Source organism: Lycium ferocissimum, chromosome 1, assembly GCF_029784015.1.
Source record: "Lycium ferocissimum isolate CSIRO_LF1 chromosome 1, AGI_CSIRO_Lferr_CH_V1, whole genome shotgun sequence".
In the NCBI taxonomy this organism is placed as follows: Eukaryota; Viridiplantae; Streptophyta; class Magnoliopsida; order Solanales; family Solanaceae; genus Lycium; species Lycium ferocissimum.
In genome coordinates, this window is record NC_081342.1 from 34,481,568 (window position 1) to 34,493,208 (window position 11,641).

Below are 11,641 nucleotides of genomic sequence, written 5' to 3' on the forward strand. Positions count from 1 at the left end.
GCAATAATTAGTGTGCTATAGTAAAATTTTCATTCTATCTTTTGCTCTATAATAAGTGTATCAAGTCAATACATGACATGTAAAAATAGACGGGATGAGTACTAAATCAATGACACCAGTTTATTTATCGTTAAGAAAGAGTATTCGGTAATCGCCGTTAGTCCACATAGGAAACCCAAAACTTTTTTTTCTTTTGCTTCCTAATTTGACCTCGCTGTATATACCTTGTGCGTCGTGTAAAGTTGAAGTCATTTTCCTCCCCCAAACCCCACAATTAGTCCCTCTTTCTGGTAATTGTCCCTCTTTTATGCCACCCCTTTCCCCCCAACTTTCTCATCAGCACAAACCCACATATAAGAATTAAGACCCAAGTCGGATTGGCGCAAATACTAACAAAAACAGAGATGGGTTTTAAAGAAGATAGAAGAACCAGAATTCTGAGATGGATCAAAACTCTCTTCTTCTTGATCTCTATGCTCATTTCTCTTCTCCTTTTTTCTGCACCAATTCTTCTTGTCATCGCTGATACCCTTCTCCCTTCTGCTCTCTTATCTGCTTCTCTTTCCCCTGCTTCTCTCTCTATTCGAACTCTTTCTTCTCATTTAAGTAACTACGATTTCCGCTATTCCCTCATCGATATCCCCCTCATCTCCATCATTAGGTCTGCCCTCATTTTATGTAAGTTTTATGATTCTTTCAAATTCAAAGTTATTAATTTATTACTCAAAAGGAATGCGTGTCCGGTAAAATTGCTGTCAAGTGAAGAAACAACCTCTGGCAGAAATATAGGATAAAACTGCATACCGTGGTTCTTATTATCCTGCCCTTTTCAAATCCTACATATAACGGTAGCTTAGTGCATCGGAATGACTGTCCTTTTTAATTTATTTCTCAAGGGGTTTATTAATTTTGTTGATTTATGAATATAGGTGTTTATAGCTTGTGTGATGGTCCAAGGCTATCAAGAGGGCCATATTTGGGAATTGCCACTATGTGTTCGATTTCATCCTTGGTGTTTGTGTCGTTGAAGGCTTCATATGTGTTTGGGAATAGTTCGAACATAAATAGAGGAGGGTATGTTCGAGCAATGGAGATGGCACTGTTCGTGTGCTCGTTTGCACTAGCCGTGGCACATGTAGGGGTGGCTTATAGAATTAGCTGCAGAGAAAGAAGAAAACTTCTCCTCTACAAAATTGATGTTGAAGCTGTAAGTCAATCGTAACTTTCTTTCTTACCTACTAAGAAATTTTGAAATTTTGGTTGATGACGAAATTGCACATGCCAATTCAACTAACTTTAGAAATATCGCCAACTTTAATTCTTTTATCTTATTTCTGCAAATAGTACAGCTAATTAATTTTGAATTGAGACAAATTAAATTTGAATGTTTTAGGAAGAACAAATGGACATGAATTTTGCAAGTTGCTCTATGGGCCCACCAGTAGCTGTATAAGGACGACTAACCCTTATTTTTCGTTGTTCATTTTAGTTGACCTCACGTTCCCAGGAAAGACTTCAAATTTTCCTTCTAGAATCTCTATCAAACCCCGTAGAGATTATACTTCTCTTTCATTTTCATATGACATTCTTTAGTCTACTTTAAAAAATGACATTTTAAGAAAAATAATTTAACTTTAATTTTTTTATTTTATCGTTAATGATGAGTTTTTATAATTAAAATAATATTATGATATATTTAATCTGGGCTAGCAATCTTCCTTTCTTAAAATGAAATGATAATCTGGGCTAGCCAATCTTCCTTTCTTAAAATGATAGAGCTTATTTCCCCTTAATCAGAAATGAAATGATAATGTGGGCTAGCAATTTTCCTTTCTTAAAATGATAGAGCCTATTTTCCCTTACAGTAATGTCTTTTTGTCACACTATTTTAGCCATAATAGCCTAAATGGATAATTTTATATGACTATTTAGGTCAAATTTAATAATTTATGCTTATTTAATATCATTTTTATTTTTATTCTCAAAATTTATCTTAATTTAAAATTATACAATAATATGATAACTTTTATGTAATTATAGTCAAATTTAAATCAAATTGGTGTGATAATTTAACAACTCTCTTCCCCTTAATCAGAAATGAAATGAAATAGGATCCCTGTCTTGATATCCTTGGTACCCAAAAGCAAAATAAAAGTTCCTTGGTATTTGCCCTCCTGCCAATTTGCAGCTTCCTTCGTGACCGTTTGACTTGGCCACCTATTACCTTTATCCAAAAAGCAAAAACGACAGTAGAAAAGGACAAAATTGGAGGACAATTCAAGGAATCGAAGAAGCAATAACCCCATATAAGAATGAAATAGAAACAATCTTTTTTATTTCTTTCGTCAAAAGTGGAGGACATTTCATGCGCGTTACTAATCCGAAATTGTGCCGTGTAGGCTTATTAAGGGTGAAAATGCCCTCTGCTAGAACTTTTTATATTTGTCCAGACCTATATATTAAGGGATTGTTTGGTTTGAAGAGAAGTTATGATGGGATAAGTTATATTCGGATTAATTATATTGAGATTAGTTATTGTTGTCATTTGTATTCAAAAAATAATCTAAAACAGAATCTGAAAAGAGAGGAAACAAATCTAACGCGGAATTTGAAAAAAAAGAAAAATAAATTCGAGCCAACTGAATTCACAGTGTTTCCTTAAGGAAATTATTCCCCTCAAGTACCCGGGTTATGGAATATATCCTAGGGATAGAATAATTAGCTCACCGGCGTAATGCAGATTTCAAATCATGGAACGGCGAACCACTCGAAGAAGGCTGTAAATCACACTAGAATTTTATTGTGCAAGAAGAAAAGAAGACAATCGTAATTTTCGTAAGTAAAATCGATGGAATGACTAAGTATTTATAGCCAACAAAGGATAGTATGAACAGGTGTCATTCTGCCTTATCAGAAAAGTCACAACTATTCTTTTCCCATTCACACCTATTCAAGAAAATCCTAACAATCCCCCACATGAAGGGGGAATGGCTCTGTGATCAAGAAATATACGAACAAGTGTGTGATTTACAAGTAAAGATTAATTGCATCTGGATAACTAGGATTCCCTTTGAACTTTTCGTAGTGAGCTTATATCGGATATACTCGGTCAATCGGTAGATATGATATCTTTGAACCGTCGAACTTTGTTGTATACCTAGACAATATAAGTCACACAATCAACCCTTAACCGTCTATGGTTCTCACGGTTGTGTTCGTTTCATCCATGAACACTGCCTGGTTTGATGCATGAGTGCGTAGAGCATGGGCCTATACCTGACATACTCCTTGAAGCGGCTTACACTTCACATTCACATAGGTGATTCCTAAACGTGTCATCCCGTAGATGCACTATCTGGGCATACCTGCCAAACTTAGAAACCATTAAAAAACTTAAGCTTTATTAACTCATTAAAAAGCCTTAATGCTTTATCCTTGTTTCTAAACATTGTCTTCATCATGAGAATAGGTTGAGTTATTTGGCAATGTTGAACCGTCATTCATAACTTTGTTTGATCTCTTTGAACCTAGCTCTTTGGGATCTCCAGTCTACTAGGTAGAATTACCGCCATGATGACTTGTCCTAGGCCTTAAACCCATTCCCTTCGATGATCTTTCAACTGCCTCTCTAGTTAGGCCTTTTGTAAGTGGATCCGATACATTATGTTTTGACTTTACATAGTCAATTGTGATAACTTCACTAGAGAGTAGTTGTCGAACAATATTATGTCTCCGTCGTATGTGACGAGATTTTCCGTTATACATAACGCTCCAGCTCAGCCTATCACCACTACGCTATCGCAATATATGCACATAGGTGCCAATGGTTTGGGCCAGAATGGAATATCTTTCAAAAAAAAAAAAAATCCGGAGCTATTCAACTTCTTAACCGATCATGTCTAAAGTTATGAACTTAGACTACATTGTGGAGTGGGCGATCCAAGTTTGTTGGACAATTTCCAAGACACTACTCCTCCACCAATGGTAACAACATATTCACTTGTGGATTTTATTTCGGTCGACCCGGTGATTCAATTTGCATCATTATACCCCTCAATAACTGCGGGATATTTATTATAATGCAAAAATAAAACTTATAAAATAGGATATATCGTAAACTGCTGACATTGTTGTCAATCTGTATTAAAAAAATAATTTAAAACAGAATCTAAAAAGAGAGGAAACAATCTAATGCGGAATCTGAAAAGAAAGGAAAGTAAATTCGAGCCCACTGAATTCACCGTATTCCTTAAGGAAATTATTCCCCTCAAGTACCCGAGGTTATGGAATATATCCTTCCAGGATAGAACGAATTAACTTTATTAAGCATTACCTCAAACCCCGTGAATGGCAAACCACTCGAAGGCTGTAAATCACACTAGAATTTTTATTGTGCAAGAAGAAAGAAGATGATAATCAGAATTTTCGTAGGTAAAATCTGATGGAATGACTAAGTATTTATAGCCAACAAAGGATAGTATGAACAGGTGTCATTGTGCCTTATCAGAAAAGTCATAACTATTTTTTTCCCATTCACACCTATTCAAGAAAATCCTAATAGTTATGTTGGGATAAGTTATTCTGCTATTATTGCTTATTGAATGTTTGGTTTGTTGTATCAAAAGTAACATATATTGCATAATTTCTAAGAAAAAGTTGTTTGTTTACAAAAATATCATCCATCTTATGTAATAGAAAAATAGTTTGAGGGACCTCATGGCAATTTTTGTCATTTTCATTATTTTATCCTGGGATAACTAATTCTCTGATTATTATTCCATCCTCTGCCAGGGATAACTTATCACAACACTATTTTTAGTCTTAGGATAACTTATCCTAGGACTAATAACCAAACAATGAATATAGTGATACTAAAATTTTATTTTTGGATTATGTTTCCTTATCCATCATACCAGACTACCCCTAAGCGTGTAGAGATTTTATTCAATGGCATCACCACCTCGTATATGTAGTCTAAGTATGAAATTTCATTATCTTTACGTGGGTATAAGTATATCGAATTTTGTTATGCCATTTGGTTTGATTGATAAGAGCAGGAAAATGAACTTCCGACAACTGTAAAACGTGTAGGAATTAGGAGTAAGTTGGCTACTAGAAATACTTTTTTAAGGGAAATAAAGGGCAAGAGAAATAATAATATAACCAATTAAAATTGGCTCCAATAGTTTCATTGGTAACAGTCCTTTTGGGAATGTACAAAAAAGCTATGCTTGGAACCCCATACGGATAAAACCCGCACAAGACAAGTTCCTTCAAAATAAAAATAATAAAATCATGATTTATTTTTTTTTTTTTTTTTTTTTTTTTGGATTTAATTTGTATACACGGATAGTCTAGATAATATTAATATCATCAATATAATTTAATTTGTTAAGTTAGGTTACTTGCTTATTTTCCAATAACTCGTTCCACCTTTTTGTCGTTCCGCTTATTAGTGACAGTTAATCCGCAGCTATTTTATGTGACATGATAGTGTAAAAATTCTTTCATTTACATTGTCAAACTCTTTTTTTCTTCTTTCTTTTTTTGGGAAATAAATTTTTTATTCAACCAAAGTGATAGTTACAATCTATGAAACAGAGCTGACATACTGTTTACCTCTATTATTACATGACTTCCACCTATACATAGGACCGCTATCTAGACAACCTTCATATAGCTAAGAAGCTACCATAAGCAAACTTTAAAAAGTTAACCTATTACATAAAAAAAGTCTAAAACTAAACAGCACTCTGCGTAGTCTTCTATCAATCGCACCGAAGTTAGTCATCGTGCATCGGAAATGCCGCAAAGGTAGCCGCCATTTCTTGTTGTTGCTCTCTAATATGGATGAAAATAGCTATTTCTTTGCATAGTTGATCTGCTAATAACTCCCCTGTTGGAACCTCAGCTTGTTCCTTTCTCTCCAGACAACAACCACTAACATTGCAAAGACTGTGCTCAGAATTGCTCCCATGCCAGACTTCCTACTAGCCCACTTACTCACCCACAATACCTCTTCATGCCATGCCCCTATACTTCTATGGAGTCCGACCAATTGAGCTACACAAGGTTTTCACGGTGGCTAGCTTGAAAAATAAATGGTCAGAAGTCTCATAAGTATCACAAAAACACACGTGTTGAGGGGTACATGGATTCCAATTTTCATTAGCCTTTCCACTGTTGCCAGCCTTCTCTTTATAGCAAGCCAGAGTATAAACCTGTGCCTAGGATGAATATTAGGATCGAGAGTAACACTCTTCCAAGGGACCTTAGGTTGTGTCACCGATAGTGCATAATATAGTTTCTTGATGGAAAACCTGTTATGTATTCTCATTGCATCAAGCCTGTCATGTAAGGTCCCTTGTATTGTGGTGGCCATCATTATATATTTTTGGGACTCAAAGATCTTTTTAATAACCCAAGTGGCATTCCAGAATGTCAGGCAACATCAATGGTGCTCGCTTTCATATAGTAAATACGCGGACCCATTTTATCCACAAGCTATCCTTTTCTCAAGAATGTACCATAGCCGCGATGACAAGTGCTCTATTCCATACCATCAAATCAATAACATTCACTCAATTGAAGAAATTGAGAGCAAATTTTCTCCCAAGAGACAAGAGCCTTTTTTGAGAGCTCAGCCTGACCAGTCCATAGGAAAGTTCTGCACACTCCTTTAATTAGTTTCAAGATTTTCTTAGGCAGAATAAAGATTTGGGCCCAGTAAGTTGATATGCCAAATAGAACTGATTTTACTGGTGATCGGAGTCCTACAAGATAAGAAAGATAGCTTGGCATCAAAGCATTGATTCTTTCAAGAATCCTTTCTACAAGTGCATACATTTGGGTATAGTAAGTTTCTTGGAAGACAAGAATGCCTAGGTACTTAAAGTGATTTCCCTTCACAATGTTCTAGGAACAGAGGGCGGCTTTTAAAGAGGGTTGGAATCAGTTGAATACGTAAATGGAACTCTTCTCGCATTGGCTTAGAGGCTGTGACCACATTGAAAATTTCTGAATGTCCATGAGAAGCTTAATAGATTGGAGATCGTGCATAATAACAATAAGTTATCCGCAAAGCAAATATGCATTACCCCCAACTTCTTGCACCTTGGATGAAACTGGAATAATCTATTAGCAGCCAAAGTATTTAACTCCTTTTGCAAATATTCCATGGCAATGACAAATAGATAAGGGGACATAGGATCCGCTTGTCTAATGCCCCTCTTGCCTAGAAATGGTTTTGAGAATCCTCCATTAATGACCAAGGCATAGGAGACACTGGTTATGCATTCCATAATCCACTGGATAAACTTGTGAGGAAATCCAAGTTCACACAACATGCTTTTGATGAAGCACCACTCAATAGAATCATAGGCCTTCCTGAGGTCAACTTTCATAACACATCTAGGTGAAAGCCCTTTTCTAGAGTACTATTTAAGCACCTCATGACTAAATAATATGTTATCTATAATACTCCTTCCTTGATAAGCGGATCGAGAAGGACTAACGATAGTGATTACGCCTTTTATCTGTTGGTTTAAGACCTTGGTGATGATCTTATAGATAGTAGTGCGACGGTTATAGGTCAGAATCCTTTACTAGGTAAGAGTACTAGTCTTTGGAATCAATGTAACAACACAAGCTAAAGGATCTCAGAAGTTTACCATTAATGAAGAATTCCTGAACTGCATCAAGGACATCATGCTTGACGATTGGCTAATGTTGGGTGAAGAACTCCACAGGATACCTATCTACCCTTAGTGCTTTCTCTTTTGGCATATCCTTTAGTGCTTCCACAATCTCAGCCTCAGTAACCTCACAAATAAGCATACACTTTTGTTGATATGTCAAACAAGGCCCTTGTCTGATAATCTCCACATTTGGACAAGGCATTTCCCCCGTGACCACAATAGGTAGAAGTAAAGAAAGCCACAAATTCCTCCTCCACTTGTATAGGATCTGTCAATTTAGTACCAGCACTATTATAAATGGATGTAATAGAGTTCCTACTAGCCCTGAGCTTACATTGGTCATGAAAGTATTTAGAATTTGCATCCCCACTTGTGATCCATGTAGCTCTAGACTTTTGTCTTAAAGCTTGTTCCTCCACCCTACTCCATTTATGTATTTCAACTAGTAGTAGCTTCTCAGATTCTATCATTATTTGGTCCATGGGATGGGTTGCAAGTTGAGCCTGCACTATGTTCAGTCTCTCCTTAGCTGTTTGCAGCTTTTGTGTATAAGATGCCATGTAAGAGTTCAAGTCTTTTAAAGCTATTTTGAGAGCCTTAAGTTTATGCCTGACTTGAACATCTTTGTGCCGAGTCCGGACCAAGTAGCCATAACTATACCTTTAAAATGGGTGATCCATCACTGTTTGAAACGAGTTTAGGAAACTAGGGTGGATAGCCATGTATGGTCTATATCCCATTAATATGAGAGAATGGTCGGTGATACCGGGGTTCGTAAATTCACACATCCACGTATGCACTTGGAAGCCACCGGAGATTTGCCAAGAGCTCCGCTTATTTTTTGAGTAAACTCTATCCTATGCGGTAGGTTATTACAAAAGGTGAAATGCCACCCAGAGATCAATGGAGTCAACCGAAGTACATCTAACGATCCCCGAAGTCTGCCAATTTCAAGATTAGTAACAAAAGGCAACTTGTCCTCGGAAACGAGTTGAAATCCCGCATACATACCATGGACTCTGAATTATACTCCCTATTTGTTTCAAATCCTCCCAGAGGCAAATTCTCTCTTGAATCTCATTTTTAGCATATACCACAGTCACATAGGCTGAAAAACCATTGGCAGGATGCTCCACCTTGCAATGAACATACGCTTCGTATGTGACTCATAACTGAACTATATACTAGGTTGCATGAGCCAAATCCTTCCATTATGACTCCATAGGGTAATTAACAGTTTTGCCCGACCTTGGCGATTTTAATACTCTGGCCTTGTGTTCCTTTACTTTGTTTCTAAACAACCAAATAATTCAATTTTATTCTTTTGCAAAAAAAGCTTTCGCTTTGCTCGGGGGTTGGTTGAGACCCCTGATGTTCCAAGTTGAGATTATCATGGGGGGTTGTGGGTGGGACCAGGCTCCCTAGTGTTCCCGGCTCTTCTCCTCTTGCAGCTCACCCCGAGCACACGCTAGCAAACTGGGGATTAGCGGCCACAGACTCCCATTACTGCATTATGCAGGGGATGGTAAAACGACCTCATTAGGTACGTGTATAGGTTCGAACGGAAGTGGTTGCTACATGCAGGTTCCATCACTCTTTATCGTAAGACACCATTATCAAGGTGGTGCTTCCCCGCAGTACGCGGTGGGGGATGTTACCCTTGGTCCAAATTCTCTTGTCCGAACTTCCTTCTTCTTCCTATTCCTCTCTTCTTCTAGAGCCTCCTCAAAATTCACCTACGGTCCTCTTCTTCACACCATTAGGTCGTCTGCCCCGTATGCCCAAATCTTCGCTTAAGCGGAAGCTTTTTGTTTCCAATCATACTCTACAGGTTGTTGAAATTCCACTTTGGGTCCGGAATCAAAGCAGAATCAAGTAGTAGGTGGGAGACATACCAATTTCAGACTCGCATGAGATTCGCCATGTCGGCGGTGAACTGCTTCTGTATAGGGGTTCTCCAATGGCACTAGCTACCTTGCTTAGTGCCTCCACTGACCAGTAACCAACTGGTAATCCAGGGAAAATAACCCATAGGGGAATGGTGGTGATACAGTCTGGGTTAAAATCAAAATCAACCTCCCAGTTTTGAACAATCATAGGCTTATTATGAAATGTATAAGGACCCCCCATAAGGACTTTGTCACAATCCTCCATGGATTCAAATCGAAAAATGAAATATCCAGCATCATGAGCTAGAATTTGGGGCTTAGCCACAGATGTCCAAGCATGGGTAACATAGTTCTCCATTGATTTCATATAAGGTGTATCCCCAAACCTACAAACCAAATTAGAGACGTTTCCGATTCTTCCCCCGAGTGGTTTTATGTCCTCTTCAACTATATTAACATAGACTTTGCCTTGTTTCGTGGTCGGTGGGACATAAGTAAGGGTTTTACCTCTTTGGGCTTGCCTGTTAAAACGAACATCCAGTTTCTCCTCTAGGGTCGGTTGCGTAGTGTTGGCTGCTGAAAACTGCAGCTTCCGAGTTGCTGGGGTGCCATTGGAAACTCCAAAATCACGCAGATGTAACGACGTCTGAGAATCGCTATCAGATCCTATGCCCTCTATCTGTCATAGAATGAGTTAGGGCGGGGAGGTAGGTAGCTTCGAAGTCGGGGGGTGGTAGGGGGTAGGATGACCCACACGTAGGGTGTTACCGGCACAGCGGTGTCTTGCCTGAAGAAAGTCATGTTTCTTAGCTACCAGGTGTACGTTTGCAGGACTTAGCTAGCGTGCACCGAGAGGAAAACGTGATGACCCCCCTTCTTTTTTCTTCTTTCTTATTCATTCCTAAATTAGCTGACCAGCATGGCGTGACATGGATGCAGGTTTCGGCATGCAAGACAGGATCATTTTCAAGAAAACCTAAATTAGTGCAAGAAGAAAGAGTGAAGTGAAAAAAAGAAAAAGAAAAAAGAAAAAAAGAGTCCATAGGCACATGAAATTAATTCTAGTTCCTTTGGACCTTTATCCAGTTTTCCGAGAGCTAGGTTTCAGGTAAATATTACCACAACACCCATAAGCTCTAGCCTGTACAAATATGCTTCTTCTATTTTCCTTTCTTCTTCTTTTTTTCTTTCTATTTGTTGGTGCTCCCAAATTTCATAATAATAAAACATGTGCTGCCACCAGATTCTTACTAAGATTATCACTTGTTTAATTTACTTCATATGTTTAAAGAAAAAAGTTAGCTATTAAGGTATGGAGTAACTAACTTTATTTTTCGTAACTGTTCTGCCTTTTGCAGATTTATCCAAAGGAGATCTACAGCCTGATTGGTCAAGGAATTACTAATAAAGATTGAAGGCCATTTGACGTACCGGAATATTGTATATGGTAAAAATCTAGTTAACGTTTGTCCGGTGAAAACCGGGGGCAATAAAAGAAAGAAGGCAAACAATAGCGCTTGATCAGAAAAAGTTTGAAGAAAATGCGTCTGGTCCGTTACTTGGGATAACTCCTTATCGCGATTGGTCCTGCCTCTCCATGGCCGAAATGGGATCGTGGTCAGTTGTCCTGGCTCAAACATAGCGGAATCGCCGTTGCCGTTAGCCCGGTTTTCACGACCGTTCGATCGTGGTGTTGTCCGGGTTAATCGATTATTCGCCGCCACGTGTGGAAATCATCTTGTCCGCATTTCGACGGTCGTACGGGGTCGACAATCGCGACCCAACCTTATTCATATGGGTTTTTCTTTCCTAAAAAGTGATTGTGGATGAGGTGGGCCCGTAGAGAGAAAATAGGGGCATTTCCTTACTTTTAGAGGTTGATTTTTCAGATCCAAGAACTTTGTATTTAAATATATATTGAAGCTTTCTCTCTCTCCATTTTCTCTGACTTTGGTCTGGTTTACAGCTTATATAGTTCGTCGAATCATATCATTCAATATTGCACGGAATATATAAAAAGATCTTAGCTCAAATATATAACCCCCCTTTTTTGAT

At 38.0% G+C, this 11,641-nt stretch overlaps 1 protein-coding gene across 2 annotated transcripts; it reads left to right on the top strand.

The window, feature by feature from the left end:
- Positions 1-274: 274 nt before the first annotated feature.
- LOC132054178 (uncharacterized) lies at positions 275-11,026 on the top strand. Of its 2 annotated transcripts, XR_009414228.1 has the most exons (4): positions 275-678; positions 930-1,207; positions 10,526-10,694; positions 10,945-11,026. XR_009414228.1 is itself a non-coding variant. In XM_059446231.1 (3 exons), exons 1-3 carry the CDS (start codon positions 405-407, stop codon positions 10,999-11,001), a joined length of 609 nt encoding a protein of 202 aa, XP_059302214.1. In that variant the 5' UTR covers positions 275-404; the 3' UTR covers positions 11,002-11,026. The 2 variants fall into 2 exon arrangements, 1 of the variants encoding a protein (XP_059302214.1); XM_059446231.1 differs by lacking the exon at positions 10,526-10,694.
- Positions 11,027-11,641: the final 615 nt, after the last annotated feature.

Bases quoted from the DNA above. Each gene is read 5' to 3' on its own strand.
- LOC132054178 (XM_059446231.1), top strand. From the start codon at position 405: ATGGGTTTTAAAGAAGATAGAAGAACCAGAATTCTGAGATGGATCAAA. The intron at 679-929 runs GTAAGTTTTATG...TTATGAATATAG, and splicing joins TAGGTCTGCCCTCATTTTAT to GTGTTTATAGCTTGTGTGAT. The intron at 1,208-10,944 runs GTAAGTCAATCG...TGCCTTTTGCAG, and splicing joins ACAAAATTGATGTTGAAGCT to ATTTATCCAAAGGAGATCTA.